Here is a 19,178-nt window from a genome sequence, read left to right on the forward strand (position 1 = left end):
ACACTGGTTTGGAGATAATGAATTTTCCAACTTGTTTGAACTACTGATTGTGAATCCCAATTCTAGGTTAACTTTGATTTATAGTCACACCTGAGCTCCCCAATCCACTGTGTTTGTTATAATCTTAGAATTGGGATTCACAGTCACTAGTTCAAACAAACATTATCTCCAAACCAGTGTCTAAATACATTATGTGAAAACTGCATGAAAACTGATATTGATTGTGTTAGTTATTACTTCCTTGGTAAATGCCAGAACATCAACCTTTCTCCTTCAAGTTAAGGGTATTATTTTTTCATATTCAGCTCAAATTAACGGTGTGCTCATTTCTGGGGGCGACAGTGGCGGCGGAGTAAAACCTAGGCCTAAGGGAATACTTTTGCTAACTCCACTCCTTATTTTGAGTGGGTGCAGTCAGGGGTCAAGGACAGCGGTATAGAAGGGGAACGTGTCTGTAGGATTAGTAGTCCAAATGGCCCACCATCATCAGACAGCCCTGATCAGAGCCCCTCTGCTCAGCCCAAAAGACTTCCCTCACATCCTCCTCCACAAGTTACCATGGAAACTATCTCCCTTCACAGTAAGACTGGAACAGAGACAGAGACATTAGCTATGATTCCATTAACTTGTCCAGTGATTTTTTTGGTCGACATTTAGAAAGTTTGGATAGAAAATAGATGTAACAATTGCCCACTGAGGTGCGTTTTAATTTAACTATCTTGTGTCGATAAAAACAGCTTGACGTAATGACGTCACACCTAAAAAAGAAACCTGCAGTGTCGATTAGAAATGAAGTAGTTGAAGTGTTTCCATTACCCATTTAGGCAAATTGCTCTTTAATAAATTGCCGACAGTCTGTACGCTCTCCCACCTATCAGTCTCCTGTCGCAGGTAGCTCGCGAAAGCCAGCATGGATAGAATGCAAGAATTGACTAATATTTGCCATATTCGTATAATTCTCATGCGCCAACATATCACCACGGTCTGTGCCATAGTTAAATTTGCACTCCTGTAGATCTGAAATCATTGGATGGTGAAACTTCCATCCAGCCAACCAGAAAAGCAAGGCAATTCAGGCATTCTTGAAAGTCAGGACAATCCTTGTCCTGCAAAGAAAACATGTATTTTTATATTTGAAAAAAAAAGTATTTTAGACTATCGGCACCCCGACCTATGGGCGGTAAATGGATCTGATTAATTTGATTCAATCTTTGAGGACTGCAACAATAGAAATACTATTTATTTATGTCTATTAAAACCTGTTATGGCTTGAATCCCGTTAGCGGGATTGATATGACGACAGCCAGTGAAAGTGCACGGCGGCAAATTCAAAACAACAAAAATATCATAATTAAAATTTCTCAAACATACAAGTATTATACACCATTTTAAAGATACGATTCTCCTTAATCCAACCACGTTGTCCGATTTCAAAAAGGCTTTACGGCGAAAGCAAAACATTAGATTATGTTAGGACAGCACCAAAACAAGAAAAATCACACACCATTTTTCACACCAAAAATCACACCATTTTCCAAGCAAGCAGAGGCATCACAAAAACCAGAAAGTCAGCTAAAATCAATTACTAACCTTTGATGATCTTCATCAGATGACACTCCCAGGACTCAATGTTACAAAATACATGTATGTTTTGTTCGATAAAGTTCATATTTATATCCATAAACCCCATTTTACATTGGCGCGTGATGTTCAGAAAATGTATTCCCACCAAAACCCCTGGTGAATGAGCACATCAATTTACAAAAATACTCATCATAAACATTGATAAAATTTACAACAGTTATTGAAAGAATTATAGATATACTACTCCTTAATGCTACCGCTTTGTCAGATTTTAAAATAGCTTTTCGGCGAAAGCACATTTGTCAATATTCTGAGTACAGAGCTCAACCATCAAAGCAAGCTATACAGTTACCCGCCAAGTTCTGGAGTCTACAAAACTCAGACTTAGTATTATAAATATTCCCTTACCTTTGCTGATCTTGGTCGGAATGCACTACCAGGACTCCTACTTCCACAATAAATATTTTTGTTCGAAATACTCCATATTTATGTCAAAATACCTCAGTTTTGTTTGTGTGTACAGATCACTATCCAAAGGCATAACTAGTGTGCGTAAAATAAGAGACAAAAAGTCAAATAGTTCCATTACTATTCATAGAAACATGTCAAACAATGTTTACAATCAAGCCTTAGGGTATTTTTAAAATGAAACGTCGATAATATTCCAACCGGACAATAGAGTATTCATTACAGAAGAAAATGAATGAGCAGCGCGCCAGCGAGAATGCGCAGTAAACAACTCACTGCTCCCAGGCAGTCCACTGATAGACTGAGCTCCTATTCTCTGCCCAGTAACAGGAGACGCATGAAAGACGTTTCTAAAGGCTGTTGACAGCCAATGGAAGCCTTAGGAAGTGCAACATGACCCCACAGACACTGTAGTTTGAACAGGGATTAGATAGAAGAACTACAAATCACTTCCTGGTTGGATTTTTTCTCAGGTTTTTGCCTGCCATATGAGTTCTGTTATACTCACAGACATCATTCAAACAGTTTTAGAAACTTCAGAGTGTTTTCAATCCAAATCTACTAATAATATGCATATCTTCATTTCTGGGAGTGAGTAGAAGGCAGTTTACTCTGGGCACGTCAGTCATCCAAGCGACTCAATACTGCCACCATCCATAAGAAGTTAACCTGTCTGGGGTATGTGGGACGATTTCGTCCCACCTACGTAACAGCTACTGATATTCCAGTGGCGCGATTTTTGAATCGTTAGAAATACTATAACTTCAATTTCTCAAACATATGACTATTTCACAGCTATTTAAAGACAAGAATCTCGTTAATCTAACCCCACTGTCCGATTTCAAAAAGGCTTTACAACGAAAGCAAAACATTAGATTATGTCAGCAGAGTGCCCAGCCAGAAAAAATCTGACACCCATTTTTCAAGCTAGCATATCATGTCACATAAACCCAAACCACAGCTAAATGCAGCACTAACCTTTGATGATCTTCATCAGATGACACACCTAGGACATTGTGTTATACAATACATGCATGTCTGTTCAATCAAGTTCATATTTATATCAAAAACCAGCTTTTTACATTAGCATGTGACGTTCAGAAAAAGCATAACCACCGCAAACTTCCGGGGAATTTACTAACAGTTTGCTAAATTACTCACGATAAACGTTCACAAAAAGCATAACAATTATTTTAAGAATTATAGATACATTACCCCTCTATGCACTCGATATGTCCGATTTTAAAATAGCTTTTCGGATGAAGCACATTTTGCAATAATCTAAGTACATAGCCCGGCATTACAGGGCTAGCTATTTAGATACCCACCCAGGTCAGCCTCCACCAAAATCAAATTTCCTATAAGAAAAATGTTCTTACCTTGCTTGTTCTTCATCAGAATACACTGCCAGGACTTCTACTTCAATAACAAATGTTGGTTTGGTCCCAAATAATCCATCGTTATATCCAAACAGCGACGTTTTGTTCGTGAGTTCTAGAATGCTTTTTCACGGTCCCGCGCATGGCGCGTTGGCTTGTCAAAAATGTCTAAATATTCCATTACCGTACTTCGAAGCATGTCAACCGCTGTTTAAAACCAATTTTTATGCCATTTATGTCGTAGAGAAGTGATAATATTCCGACCGGGAGTATGCATTGAGCCTAAACAGCCGAATAAAATTTCTCCTCAGAAGCGACTCATGCACGCGCATCATTCAAAGGTCCTCTCAGCATCCACTTACAAAAGGCGATAATATGTTTCAGCCTGAGGCTCCCTCGTAAACCTTCAGGTATTTCCCGGGCTCTGAGAGCCTATCGGAGCCCTGGGAATTGTCACGTTACAGCTAAGATCCTTACTTTTCAATAAAAAGAGGTAAGACGCACGACTCCTTGTCAGACAGGGTACTTCCTGCTTCAAACCTTGTCAGGTTTTTGCCTGCCATAGGAGTTCTGTTATACTCACAGACACCATTCAAACAGTTTTAGAAAATTCAGAGTGTTTTCTATCCAAACCTGAACAATAATATGCATATTCTAGCTTCTGAGTTGGTGTAGGAGGCAGTTAAAAATGGGAACATATTTTTCCAAAATTCTCAATACTGCCCCCTAGCCCAGACAGGTTAATAGCCATTGTCAACTTCCCTCCTGGTTATTTTGCTCACAACTCACTGTCACCCTGTTTACAAATTAGGCCATCTTATGGATTTAGTACAGAAAAATAATGTTTGCAAATGCTGGGGCCATGACATCACATGCCCCGCGTACCTTAAAAAAGATTCCGCTATCCTAATTTCCATCATCATTTGTCGCAATACAGTTACACAAAAGACAAATCCACGCTGTCGAACGGAAACAAATGTTGTCAATCTTTAGGAAATGTCTCCCATATCTGCTGTTTCCATTACACGTGTTGCAATTCCATTTTTGGCGACATTGCTTTTGTCGAATAAACCTAGGTCAATCCTGCCTAGTGTAAGGAGAAGGTTCACTTGAGGTCCTTCAAGGTCTTCTTTCTTAAGACTTATTTCAGTTTATGACTTTGTTTAAGACGGATACTGTGTGCTGTTGTGACTCAGATGGACTGGGGCTGTCATGTTAATATACAGTATATCTCAGTGTGTCAGGGGCTATACAGATGTCCTCTGTTCCATCTGGCAACCACCTCATCAAGGAAAGAGAATAAACCCAGCGAACCACTTCCTCCTCTTCCTCCTGCTCCTCCTCATTCTCAGCAGCAGTCTGACTGATATTACCTCTGTCTCAGCATGGGGGTGCTATTACTGTGACAACACACACTAGTTCAATTCCCATTTTCCTTTTTCGTTCAGTGGCTCCCGTCTCAGTTGCTCTCTCCTCAGTCCATTCCAAAACAACCATAGCTGTTTGGAGAGTGAGTCAAGTGAAGTGGAGATTATAGAGAATTGTGGGGGATCAGACCTGGCGAGACTATTCTCGAAAACACTTCAAATGAGGGCTTCAAAACAGAGGCCTAAGGGCATAACTTTGCTAACTCCACCCCATATTTTGAGTATTGGTATAAGGCCCTTGGGATGTTTACACAACTAACTCTCAATGGGAATACCCTGGAGAGATACTCAACGAGTGGAGGAAGCGGCTGAAGGAAAAAGTTGAGATGTATTGGTCTCCTGTCTAAGCAGGCACCAGTGGGAAGGGGGTGCGACATCAGAGACGAAACATCCCCATGTGCTGCAGGTGACCTGAATTCACTTCAGCCAGCTCCTCCCCTGAAGAAAGGAAAAGGGAAAGCAGGGGAACATGGGTAACATGGACTGTTCCCCTCCTCAGACGGAATTAGAAAGGCCAGATGAAATATGCATGAGCATGAGAGCATGAAACTTTACTTCAAAAAGTCCCTTTAAAAGTGTTTTCCTTTAGAGCTCTTCAAACAGGGAGAGAGGAGCGGACAGGAGACGAGAGGATGGCCAAACGGGGAATGAGAAAGAGGAGAGAGTGAAAGAAGGGGGAGAGCTTAGAGAATCCCCCCGCTGAAAGCAAAATGGAATAAACCAAAGGAACATTTACTGTGACCTAGCCTACTGATGTCGACATTTCTCAGACTGCATTGAAAACCCTGTGGGAAAACCCATTGTTTTATTTCAACACTCAGTAGTGGCTGTCTCTTTGCTCTATACCAGTGGTTCCCAAACTTGTTATAGTCCCGTACTCCTTCAAACATTCAACCTCCAGCTGCGTACCCCCTCTAGCACCAGGGTCAGCGCACTCTCAAATGTTGTTTTTTCCATCATTGTAAGCCTGCCACACACACACTATACAATACATTTATTAAACATAAGAATGAGTGTGAGTTTTTGTCACAACCCTGCTCGTGGGACGTGACAAAGAGCTCTTATAGTTATAGGACCAGGCACAAATAATAATATAATAATAATCAATCATTTTTGCTCTTTATTTAACCATCTTACATATAAAACCTTATTTGTTCATCGAAAATTGTGAATAACTCACCACAGGTTAATGAGAAGGGTGTGCTTGAAAGGATGCACATACCTCTGCAATGTTGGGTTTTATTGGAGAGAGTGTCTTAAATAATTTTCCACACACAGTCTGCCTGTATTTAGTTTTCATGCTAGTGAGGGCCAAGAATCCACTCTCACATAGGTATGTGGTTGCAAAGGGCATCAGTGTCTTATTAATGCGATTTGACAAGGCGGGATACTATGAGCGCAGCCCAATCCAGAAATCTGGCAGTGACTTCTGATTAAATTACATTTTCATAGAACCGCTTGTTGCAATTTCGATGAGGCTCTCTTGTTCAGATATCGGTAAATGGACTGGAGGCAGGGCATGAAAGGGATAACGAATCCAGTTGTTTGTGTCATCCGTTTTGGGAAAGTACCTACGTAATTGCGCATCCAACTCACTCAGGTGCTTCGCTGTATTACATTTGATATTGTCCGTAAGCTTGAGTTCATTTGCACACAAAAAAATCATACAATGATGGAAAGACCTGTGTGTTGTCCTTATTAATACAGAGAGAGAAGAGCTCCAGCTTCTTAATCATAGCCTCAATTTTGTCCCGCACATTGAATATAGTTGTATAAGTCCCTGTAATCCTAGATTTAGATCATTCAGGTGAGAAAAAACATCACCCAGATAGGCCAGTCGTGTGAGAATCTCGTCATCATGCAAGCAGTCAGACAAGTGAAAATTATGGTCAGTAAAGAAAACTTTAAGCTCATCTCTCAATTCTTCAAGCCTTGCTTTAACAAAGTAAACCATTTTCACTGTAGTGTCCAAAACGTCTTTCAAGCTGTCAGGCATTCCCTTGGCAGCAAGAGCCTCTCGGTGGATGCTGCAGTGTACCGAAGTAGCGTCGGGAGCAACTACTTTTCACGCACGTTCCCACTCCACTATGTCTCCCTGTCATGGCTTTTGCGCCATCAGTACAGATACTAACACATCTTGACCATCAAAGTCCATTTGATGTCACAAAGCTGTCCAGTACTTTAAAAATATCCTCTCCTGTTGTCCTGGTTTCCAGTGGTTTGCAGAAGAGGATGTCTTCCTTAATTGACCCCCCATAAACATAACGGACATATACCAGGAACTGTGCCAGGCCCGCCACGTCTGTTGACTCATCCAGCTGTAAAGCATAGAATTCAATGGCTTGTATGTGAAGCAGAAATTGTTTCAAAACATCTCCTGCCATGTCACTGATGCATTGTTTGATGAAGACATTGTCTGAATAGTTTTTTTGGCCTGTTCCCCCAGCATTGTCCCAGCCATTTCTGAGGCAGCAGGAAGAATTAAGTCTTGGACAGGTTTGCAGTGGCTAGGTTTGCCTGTCCTAGCCACTCTGTAGCTCACCATATAAGACTCTTCTAGCCCCTTCTTATTAATGGTATCTGTTGCTTTTTTATATGTCTTACTACTCAAAAGTCGTCTTTATTATGCGCAAGAGTGAAGGTTTATCGAGTTGTGAGATAGTACTTTTGCACATATAGCACACTGTGGCTGAGGAAAGGCACTACTCCCAATATAAGTGAACCCCAATCAATATAGTTCTCATTATATTTGTGCCTCTTCGATGGTCCAATGTCCCTGTCTGTCATTCGGTACTTTCCCGGGTAATGGAGCAGTAGCTCTTCGGCTGCATCTGATTCACAACTTTCAGTGTCCATGCTAGCTGGGCTAACAACAAATGTAGAATTACTGATGCTAGCATTGGATGTACTCGTGGAAGCAGAACAACTTGTGTCGTCGACAGGTGTAGGTGTAGTACTGCTGGTCGTAGCAGAACTACCAGTAGAGCTGGTATGTGTCTCTATGGACGCAGGCCTTACTAAATGGACTGTTTGAAAATGGACAGTTTTTTAAAATGATTTAAATGTGAATCCCATTTTTATTTGGTGTACCCCGGACGGCATTGCCAGGGATACGCGTACCCCAGTTTGGGAATACCTGCTCGATCCCATTATAATTGTCACTAATGTAAGGTGAATTGACCTGGGACAAGGGATGTACTCAAACACTATACCACATTTAACACTGGAGCTCCTTCAGAAGTATCCTTCCATAGGCTTCCTGGGAGTTGACAGCTCCTCCACAGCAGTGTTTAGACTGTGTTGGCCCTATAAAGAGAGCACAAATTGTTACAGTGACAAAGTGGCCCTTCGCTTCAGCACTGCAGGCTAATGGACAGGACAACTCTCTTTCTCTCTCTCTCTCCCAGATCCATGGAATCATTCCTCCCACACTACTACCTGACAGGGGCTGTGACTGTGCTTAGTGGAAAGAGAGTCTTCTGGAGTTCAGCATTTAGAACACACTTACTGCACACACACATAAACATACTCACTGCTGTGTGTGTGTGGGGGGGGGTGTGTGTGGGGTGTGTGTGTGGGGTGTGTGTGTGTGGTGGGTGGGGTGCGTGCGTGTGTGTGTGTGTGTGTGTGTAAGCGTGCTTCTGCGTGTGTTGTATGCATGTGCTCTACACAAGACCTTTTAAGCCAAAAACAGTGACATTGAAACAAACAGTAGGAAGCTAGAGATATTGGCTACCTGCAGTGTGATGTTGTGTGTCTCTCTGAAGCTCTGCTGAAGACACAGACAGACTGCCTAGCTCTGAAGCTCTGCTGAAGACACAGACAGACTGCCTAGCTCTGAAGCTCTGCTGAAAGCACAGACAGACTGCCTAGCTCTGAAGCTCTGCTGAAGACACAGACAGACAGACTGCCTGCCAAGCTCTGAAGCTCTGCTGAAGACACAGACAGACAGACAGACAGACTGCCTGCCTAGCTCTGAAGCTCTGCTGAAGACACAGACAGACTGACAGCCTAGCTCTGAAGCTCTGCTGAAGACACAGACAGACTGCCTGCCTAGCTCTGAAGCTCTGCTGAAGACACAGACAGACTTCCTGCCTAGCTCTGAAGCTCTGCTGAAGACACAGACATACAGACTGCCTAGCTCTGAAGCTCTGCTGAAGACACAGACAGACTGCCTGCCTAGCTCTGAAGCTCTGCTGAAGACACAGATAGACAGACTGCCTGCCTAGCTCTGAAGCTCTGCTGAAGACACAGACAGACAGACTGCCTGCCAAGCTCTGAAGCTCTGCTGAAGACACAGACAGACAGACAGACAGACTGCCTGCCTAGCTCTGAAGCTCTGCTGAAGACACAGACAGACTGACAGCCTAGCTCTGAAGCTCTGCTGAAGACACAGACAGACTGACTGCCTATCTCTGAAGCTCTGCTGAAGACACAGACAGGCTGCCTGCCTAGCTCTGAAGCTCTGCTGAAGACACAGACAGACTGACTGCCTAGCTCTGAAGCTCTGCTGAAGACACAGACAGGCTGCCTGCCTAGCTCTGAAGCTCTGCTGAAGACACAGACAGAGAGACTGCCTAGCTCTGAAGCTCTGCTGAAGACACAGACAGGCTGCCTGCCTAGCTCCTAGCTCTGAAGCTCTGCTGAAGACACAGACAGACTGCCTGCCTAGCTCTGAAGCTCTGCTGTAGACACAGACAGGCTGCCTGCCTAGCTCTGAAGCTCTGCTGAAGACACAGACAGACTGCCTGCCTGCCGAGCTCTGAAGCTCTGCTGAAGACACAGACAGACTGACTGCCTAGCTCTGAAGCTCTGCTGAAGACACAGACAGACTGACTGCCTAGCTCTGAAGCTCTGCTGAAGACACAGACAGGCTGCCTGCCTAGCTCTGAAGCTCTGCTGAAGACAGACAGACTGCCTGCCTGCCTAGCTCTGAAGCTCTGCTGAAGACACAGACAGACAGACTGCCTGCCAAGCTCTGAAGCTCTGCTGAAGACACAGACAGACAGACAGACTGCCTGCCTAGCTCTGAAGCTCTGCTGAAGACACAGACAGACTGACATCCTAGCTCTGAAGCTCTGCTGAAGACACAGACAGACTGACTGCCTAGCTCTGAAGCTCTGCTGAAGACACAGACAGGCTGCCTGCCTAGCTCTGAATCTCTGCTGAAGACACAGACAGACTGCCTGCCTAGCTCTGAAGCTCTACTGAAGACACAGACAGACTGACAGCCTAGCTCTGAAGCTCTGCTGAAGACACAGACAGACTGACTGCCTAGCTCTGAAGCTCTGCTGAAGACACAGACAGGCTGCCTGCCTAGCTCTGAAGCTCTGCTGAAGACACAGACAGACTGACTGCCTAGCTCTGAAGCTCTGCTGAAGACACAGACAGGCTGCCTGCCTAGCTCTGAAGCTCTGCTGAAGACACAGACAGAGAGACTGCCTATCTCTGAAGCTCTGCTGAAGACACAGACAGACTGACTGCCTAGCTCTGAAGCTCTGCTGAAGACACAGACAGGCTGCCTGCCTAGCTCCTAGCTCTGAAGCTCTGCTGAAGACACAGACAGACTGCCTGCCTAGCTCTGAAGCTCTGCTGAAGACACAGACAGGCTGCCTGCCTAGCTCTGAAGCTCTGCTGAAGACACAGACAGACTGCCTGCCTGCCTAGCTCTGAAGCTCTGCTGAAGACACAGACAGACTGACTGCCTAGCTCTGAAGCTCTGCTGAAGACACAGACAGACTGACTGACTGCCTAGCTCTGAAGCTCAGGTGGTTTTAATAGAAGGGTGTTTCATTAGACTGAGTGGTGCGTGGCAGAAATACATGGCAGGACTTTGATCTGTGTGGTGTTTTTCTGTATGTGGAGCTCAGTGGAGGTGAGAACATGAAACAGCCTCTTTCATATTTAATGAGTGAAGATGGGGCTAAGGAAGGGAGAGGAGAGGAGCGCTGAGAGGAGAGGAGAGGAGCTATTCCCTAGGGCTGTCAACCCACTCCTAGCAGACTCGCATATCAGTCACAGCACATGTTAGTGAGTGTGTTTTTGTGGCTCACGGGGAAGGGTGTGTGGTAGTGTGTGTGTGGGGGGGGGGGGGGGGGGTTCCGTGTGTTGAACAGTGTATGTGTGAGTAAAAGGGAGACATATGGCATGCATGTGCTTGTATTGATGTATTGTGACTTACTGTGCATGTGTATGACAATGGAGCCAGGGATGTTAATATAAAGGACTCACAATGTCTCCAGAAGCCTGATTGGGTATAAAATACAAATGTGTGTGTGCTTGCGATTGTGTGTGTGACTGTCTGTGGGATATGTGTGTGTGTGTGTGTGTGTGTGTGTGTGTGTGTGTGTGTGTGTGTGTGTGTGTGTGTGTGTGTGTGTGTGTGTGTGTGTGTGTGTGTGTGTGTGTGTGTGTACTTGTACCGATTGTGTGTAGGCTTGTATATCAGCATTCTGCACACCATCAGCCTCCAGCCAGCCTATTTCTGAATCATCATGGAGGTCCTGAGAGCCTGTGGACGGCACATTATCACCCCATTCTGACTGATATTTGTGGTTAGGAGATATTATCTCCACTCTCCTGTTTAGTCCAGCTCTCTCTCACTCTCACTCTCTCACTCTCTCTCTCTCACTCTCTCTCACTCTCACTCATATATTAGAGCGGCTCTCACTCTGGACCAGCCTCAGTACCACCACACTGGTCACAACCTCAAAGCCTTAAATGGAATCAGGCTCAGGCCGGCTGTCAATGGACCAGTCCCCCTGGTCAGTGTGGTGTGACGAGGGGAGAGGGACAAAGAGAGAGGCAGAACAATCCTGTCAGACATGAATGATGGGAGGAGGTCAGGGTTGGGGAGAGATCCACTTTGATCTCAAAGAACAAACACAGTGTGCTGAACCTACTGTATACCCCTGGTGAAATAGAGAGGGAGGGGGGCTGATCAAACAATTCCCTGATGAAGATGCACTTGGAGTGGAGGTTGGGTTAGTGACCTCCATAGTGTGAGTCAGCTTTAGCCCAAGTACTAAGCCATATAAATAGAGTTACTTTCAGCCATTTTGAGTGTACCCACGAGTGTTCCAGTAATGTTGATGTGGTGTGAGGGGCTTTACCGTTCTAGTAATTATATTTCTAGGAGGGAGCTGAATCTCAGCTCCCTCCACCCTCTATATTGGGAGTTACAAATCAGTTTCACATTGAGTTTTCCTGGTTAGGTCATGAAGTGTCAAGTTGTCTACAGAAATAAAGGAACTTAAAATTAAGAAATTCAACCAAGAGAAAAAAGACAAGGCCGAGGACAAAGTCTACTTCTGGAGAAACCCTGATAAAAGAGGTCCTGCTCCTCCTCTCCATGACAGACGCAGGAGGGATGGAGCTCACTTCTATCCACCCCTGTCTGACCAACGCTCTACAACCAGCGCCTCATCTGCTTCCAGTGCCAGTTTTTTATCTCTATCATTGAATCTCTTGATCTTCTCCCTGAAAACACTTTGTTAGTTACTTTTGATGTTGAGTTGTTATACACAAATATTCCACACGAGGGCGGTATTGAAGCTATGGAACATTTTCTTCTGTAACGTGACCCTAATGAATTACCTTCCAGTGCATACATTATAACATTGGCTGAAATAGTACTCACACACAACTACTTCATGTTTCTAAATGATTTCTTTATTCAGACGAAGGGTACTGCTATAGGATCCCCCATGGCTCCTAACTATGCTAATTTGTATGTGGGTTACATGGAGAAACAGTCAATTTTCATCCTCTTTCAATCCTCTCAGTCAATTTTTGTTCTATGGAGAGGTGATGCAAAAGAGCTCCAGGCATTCCATGCTTTTCTTAACTCTTGTTCTGAGCATCTGAGATTTACTATGCAATCTCACACACGTCAAATCAGTTTTCTGGATCTTCTGATCTTGTGTGAAGATAATGTTCTATATACTGATCTTTACAGGAAACCTACTGATCGTAACAGTTTGTTGAGAGCTGATAGTTGTCACCCACTTCCCTTGAAAAGCAGTTTGCCCTACAGCCAATTCTGTTGAATCAAAAGAATTTGCAAAAAACTATCAGATTTCGACAGAAATATGTCTGAGACGCAAAGAAAATTCAAGGGGGGGTACAAAAATGATCAGATTAATATTGCCATTGAGAAAAATCAAAACAAACGAAGAAGTATTCTTGCTTTCTAACTGCCCTCCATTCAAAGTGCTCTGAACAAGTTAATGGAATCGTTCAAACATTGGCACATTCTAAGATCCGATGACAGTATCAGTAATGTGTTTTCAGACCCTCCCTTGATCGTATTCTCGCGGGGCAGAAATCCCAGAGATCAACTGGTAAACTCTGATTTACCACCCCAAGATATCCCTGCACAATGTCTATTTGCGCCCCTACTGGATAGAAACTACAAGTGTAATGGCTGTGCTCAATGCAATGGCACTTATAAATGTAGATCCTTCAAACATCCCCAAACAGGGAAACAGATCCCAATCGAAGGTGTTATCACGTGCTCCACTATGGCAGTTATTTACAGTGGGGCGAAAAAGTATTTAGTCAGCCACCAATTGTGCAAGTTCTCCCACTTAAAAAGATGAGAGAGGCCTGTAATTTTCATCATAGGTACACTTCAACTATGACAGACAAAATGAGGAAAAAGAATCTAGAAAATCACATTGTAGGATTTTTAATTTATTTATTTGCAAATTATGGTGGAAAATAAGTATTTGGTCAATAACAAAAGTTTATCTCAATACTTTGTTATATACCCTTTGTTGGCAATGACACAGGTCAAACGTTTTCTGTAAGTCTTCACAAGGTTTTCACACACTGTTGCTGGTATTTTGGCCCATTCCTCCATGCAGATCTCCTCTAGAGCAGTGATGTTTTGGGGCTGTCGCTGGGCAACACGGACTTTCAACTCCCTCCAAAGATTTTCTATGGGGTTGAGATCTGGAGACTGGCTAGGCCACTCCAGGACCTTGAAATGCTTCTTACAAAGCCACTCCTTCGTTGCCCGGGTGGTGTGTTTGGGATTATTGTCATGCTGAAAGACCCAGCCATGTTTCATCTTCAATGCCCTTGCTGATGGTAGGCTTTGTTACTTTGGTCCCAGCTCTCTGCAGGTCATTCACTAGGTCAAAAGAAATATGGTGAGCAAAAATACCAGAACCACACGGGGGGTGTGGTTCTGGGATTTTTGCTCACCGTTCTTGTGATCATTTTGACCCCACGGGGTAAGATCTTGCGTGGAGCCCCAGATCGAGGGAGATTATCAGTGGTCTTGTATGTCTTCCATTTCCTAATAATTGCTCCCACAGATGATTTCTTCAAACCAAGCTGCTTACCTATTGCAGATTCAGTCTTCCCAGCCTGGTGCAGGTCTACAATTTTGTTTCTGGTGTCCTTTGACAGCTCTTTGGTCTTGGCCATAGTGGAGTTTGGAGTGTGACTGTTTGAGGTTGTGGACAGGTGTCTTTTATACTGATAACAAGTTCAAACAGGTGCCATTAATACAGGTAACGAGTGGAGGACAGAGGAGCCTCTTAAAGAAGAAGTTACAGGTCTGTGAGAGCCAGAAATCTTGCTTGTTTGTAGGTGACCAAATACATATTTTCCACCATAATTTGCAAATAAATTCATTAAAAATCCTACAATGTGATTTTCTGGATTTTTTTCTCTCATTTTGTCTGTCATAGTTGACGTGTACCTATGATGAAAATTACAGGCTTCTCTCATCTTTTTAAGTGGGAGATCTTGCACAATTGGTGGCTGACTAAATACTTTTTTGCCCCACTGTATCTTAGAACTTGTCCTTGTGGTAAAAACTATGTGGGTAAAACAAAGCGCGAATTAAAAGTACGAATCTCGGAGCATCGTAGCACCACTAGGTGCAAAAACTCGACATACCCAGTTGCGGCCCACTTTTTGGAAGCAAACCACTCGATTTCGTCCCTACATTATATCGGCATCGAACATGTCACCCTCCCTAGGAGAGGGGGTGACCTCGACAATTTATTGTTGAAACGAGAGGCTGCCTGGATCTTTAATTTACAGACCCTTCCTCCCTTCGGTCTCAACGTAGATTTTGACCTGAAGCCATTCTTGTGATTGTTGTGATTTTGCTATTGTAAATGTTTGTAGTCCTATGTGGCCGAATTGTATCTATGATTGTATGCTATCCAGTCATGTTTTTGGTATGTTATTTTATATCTGAAGATTAACCAATGATATCAGGCCACACCCAGCCATGATTACAGACACCTTTGTGTGTCCTTTGACACTATATAAACTAGTCGCCCCACAGTGTTTGTCATTATACCCTGATGGTATAATGACTGTCGAAACATTGGTTATTAAATTAATGCATCTGAGCTCCTAGAGTGTGCGGCTCTCCTTTAATTTTCCTAGTCAGGGCGGCAGGTAGCCTAGTGGTTAGAGCGTTGGACTAGTAACCGAAAGGTTGCAAGATTGAATCCCCGAGCTGACAAGGTAAAAATCTGTCGTTCTGCCCCTGAACTGTTCCTAGGCTGTCATTGACAATAAGAATTTGTTCTTAACTGACTTGCCTAGTTAAATAAAGATAAAAATACATTTAATATCATATCTGTATTTATAACTAGGCTTGGGCAGTAACCGTATATACCATATACCGGGCTATTTGGAAATAACCACAGGAGGGTTTTTCAATACTGTTGAAACTTTTTTTTGTTTTTAATTTAGCACCTTTTTCTCCGCAATTTTCGATTTTGTCTCATCGCTGCAACTCCCCAATGAGCTCGGGAGAGGAGAAGGTGGAGTCATGCGTCCTACGAAACATGACCCACCCATCCGCGCTCCTTAACATCTGCCAGCTTAACCCAGAAACCAGCTGCACCAATGTGTTGGAGGAAACACCGTTCAACTGGCGACCGGGGTCAGCCCGCAGGCAAGTAAAGCCTCACCGGCCAAACCATCCCCTAACCCAGACAACTCTGGGACAATTGTGAGCCATCCGATAGCTTATGTCAGAGACTGTATAAAACCGTTAGCGTTTAGCTAGCATTTGCTATTGGATGTTACATGTACTTGTTAGCATTGCTAACCTTTGGATTGAAAATAGTGTTCATTGCCGGTATTATCAAATATCCCGGGATGGAACAAGGTCGGTATGAAGGTATGACTCCCTGGATACTGCCCAAGCCTATTTATAACACTTCTCATGATGCCACAGTGGTGGCTCATCATATCAGAGTAGATACAATGTGTAGGAACACCTGCACCATCAACACCGACATGACTGAAGTTATGACATTCTACGTTCCACTCAAAGGTTTATTTTGGTCCACGACAGCTGACAGCTACTGTGTTAGATCCACAGTCAGTCTATTCTGAGACCCCACTGTAATGGTGTAATGTGTTCCAGTTAAATATTGTGTGGGCTAAGGGGCCCAGGAGCTATGTACGTGCTCCAGATACAAACATTTAAACTATATCTAAACATCGCTGGCATCATAACTGAATATTTACAACATAGAAAGGATGGCAGGACATTAATATTTAAAATCACCCCAATTCAAACCACTCCATCTATCAGTGTGTTTGGTGTAGTGTGAGAGTTCAGGAGATGGTTGGGGTAGTCCTGTGGGGCCATATTGACATTGATTTTAAGTAACCTCTGGTCCGCTGCTTGATAAACAGCCATTCTCCTTCACACTCGTGAATTTTGGATCTGAATTTTGATTTCAAATGCTGATGGGGGTATCATGTGTCTTGTCTCTTAAGTTTGTCCAAATGTTTTGATAGTGTTTGCAAGTCTGGAGGCTCATAGACCTCACACGGTATTCAGTAACTAGCACAGTTACCATAGAGCATAATAAATCCTTTTCAGATTTACCATAATCAATTAAGATTTTATAATTAACCTCAAATCCTCTGTAATAAATGGCCATACAATAATGTTGTGATCAAAATATCCTGAAGAATATATTGTTCCGTGAATCGACATGCTGTCCCCCAGCCTGTTGACTGACTAGTATGTTGTTGTGCTTGTCTCTTCCACAGAGCTGCCGTATGGCTGGGAGAAGATCGATGACCCTATTTACGGAAGCTACTATGTGGAGTAAGTCTGGACCCGCTGCTTTAATATTTAATGACTATTTTGATTTCCAGTGTTCCCCCGTGTTATGCTTCCACTGTCCTGTGTTAGTCAGAGTCATTAACGCTGCACAGGGCTGTGGCCAGGAGGCAGATGGTGGGTTTTTCTGCTGCTCATTTATACCTCTATCTCTGTCTGTCTGTCCGTGTGGATGGGTCAGTGGGGGATTGTTTGTTAGTGTGCATGCATTTGTGAGTGTGTGTGTGTGTTTCTGTGTCTCTGTGTGAGTGTGTAACTGTGTACCTGTTTACATGCGCAAGTTTGTGTGTGTGTGTGTGTGTGTGTGTGTGTGTGTGTGTGTGTGTGTGTGCGCCATCTTTGTGCGACGTGGTGCAATGGTGATGTGTCTCTGTCTTCTCTATTGAACCAAATGTACCCTTCCTATTCTGGAGGTGTACTTTCTCCTGCTGGATGCGCACTAGTCCCCCTAGTCCAGGGAGAGGAGGGGAGGTCTATTTATAGCCTGGCTGGAGAGGGAGTTTGGCTGGCTGGCCGTGTTCTATTCTCTATCCCCAAGAAAGACCAGAACACTGTACCTGCCTTGCCTACACTCCCTCTCTCCCGCTGCCATGTAGAAATCCCATATCCCCAGGCAGCCACTGAGCCATTGCATGCACGCACACTAGCGTGCATGCAATGGCTGACCCTGCCAAGTCCAATAGTTACTTGAAGTCGGAAGTTCACATACACCTTAGCCAAGTACATTTAAACTCAGTTCTTCACAATTCCTGACATTTAATCCTGGTAATAATTCCCTGTCTTAGGTCAGTTAGGATCACCACTTTATTTTAAGAATGTGAAATGTCAGAATAATAGTAGAGATAATGATTTATTTCAGCTTTTATTTCTTTCATCACATTCCCAGTGGGTCAGAAGTTTACATACACTCAATTAGTATTTGGTAGCATTGCCTTTAAATTGTTTAATTTGGGCCAAATGTTTCGGGTAGCCTTCCACAAGCTTCCCACAATAAGTTGGGTGAATTTTGACCCATTCCTCCTGACAGAGCTGGTGTAACTGAGTCAGGTTTGTAGGCCTCCTTGCTCGCACACGCATTTTCAGTTCTGCCCACAACTTTTCTATAGGATTGAGGTCAGGGCTTTGTGATGGCCACTCCAATACCTTGACTTAGTTGTCGTTAAGCCATTTTGCCACAACTTTGGAAGTATGCTTGGGGTCATTGTCCATTTGGAAGACCCAATTGCGACCAAGCTTTAACTTCCTGACTGATGTCTTGAGATGTTGCTTCAATATATCCACATAATTTCCTCCCTCATGATGACATCTATTTTATGAAGTGCACCAGTCCCTCCTGCAGCAAAGCACCCTCACAACATGATGCTGCCACCCCCATGCTTCACGTTGGGATGGTGTTCTTCGGCTTGCAAGCCTCCTCCTTTTTCCTCCAAACATAAAGATGGTCATTATGGCAAAACAGTTACATTTTTGTTTCTTCAGACCAGAGGGCATTTCTCCAAAAAGTACCATCTTTGTCCCCATGTGCAGTTGCAAACCGTAGTCTTGATTGTTTATGGCAGTTTTGGAGCAGTGGCTTCTTCCTTGCTGAGCGGCCTTTCAGGTTATGTTGTTATAGGACTCGTTTTACTGTGGATATAGATACTTTTGTACCTGTTTCCTCCAGCATCTTCACAAAGTCCTTTGCTGTTGTTCTGGGATTGATTTGCGCTTTTTGCACCAAAGTATGTTCATCTCTAGGACACAGAACGTGTCTCCTTCCTGAGCGGTATGATGGCTGCGTGGTCCCATGGTGTTTATACTTGCGTACTATTGTTTGTACAGATGAACGTGGTACCTTCAGGTGTTTTGAAATTGCTCCCAAGGATGAACCAGACTTGTGGAGGTCTACAATTTTTTTTCTGAGGTCTTGGCTGATTTCTTTTCATTTTCCCATGATGTCAAGCAAAGAGGCACTGAGTTTGAAGGTAGGCCTTGAAATACATCCACAGGTACACCTCCAGTTGACTCAAATTATGTCAAATAGCCTATCAGAAGCTTCTAAAGCCATGACATAATTTTCTGGAATTTTCCAAGCTGTTTAAAGGCACAGTCAACTTAGTGTATGTAAAGTTCTAACACATTGGAATTGTGATACAGTGAATTTTAAGTGAAATAATCTGTCTATAAACAATTGTTGGAAAAATTACTTGTGCCATGCACAAA

At 43.6% G+C, this 19,178-nt stretch overlaps 1 protein-coding gene across 8 annotated transcripts in view; it reads left to right on the plus strand.

The window, feature by feature from the left end:
• The window catches only part of magi2a (membrane associated guanylate kinase, WW and PDZ domain containing 2a), a 263,465-nt gene that overhangs the window by 190,494 nt on the left and 53,793 nt on the right, over nt 1–19,178 (plus strand). For all 8 annotated transcript variants that reach the window (XM_029742871.1, XM_029742872.1, XM_029742873.1 and 5 more), the window contains exon 7: nt 16,904–16,961. In XM_029742871.1, the coding sequence (XP_029598731.1) occupies nt 16,904–16,961 (58 nt within the window). The remainder of the gene's footprint in view (nt 1–16,903; nt 16,962–19,178) is intronic.

The sequence above is a fragment of the Salmo trutta genome, chromosome 40, assembly GCF_901001165.1.
Source record: "Salmo trutta chromosome 40, fSalTru1.1, whole genome shotgun sequence".
Taxonomy (NCBI): domain Eukaryota; kingdom Metazoa; phylum Chordata; class Actinopteri; order Salmoniformes; family Salmonidae; genus Salmo; species Salmo trutta.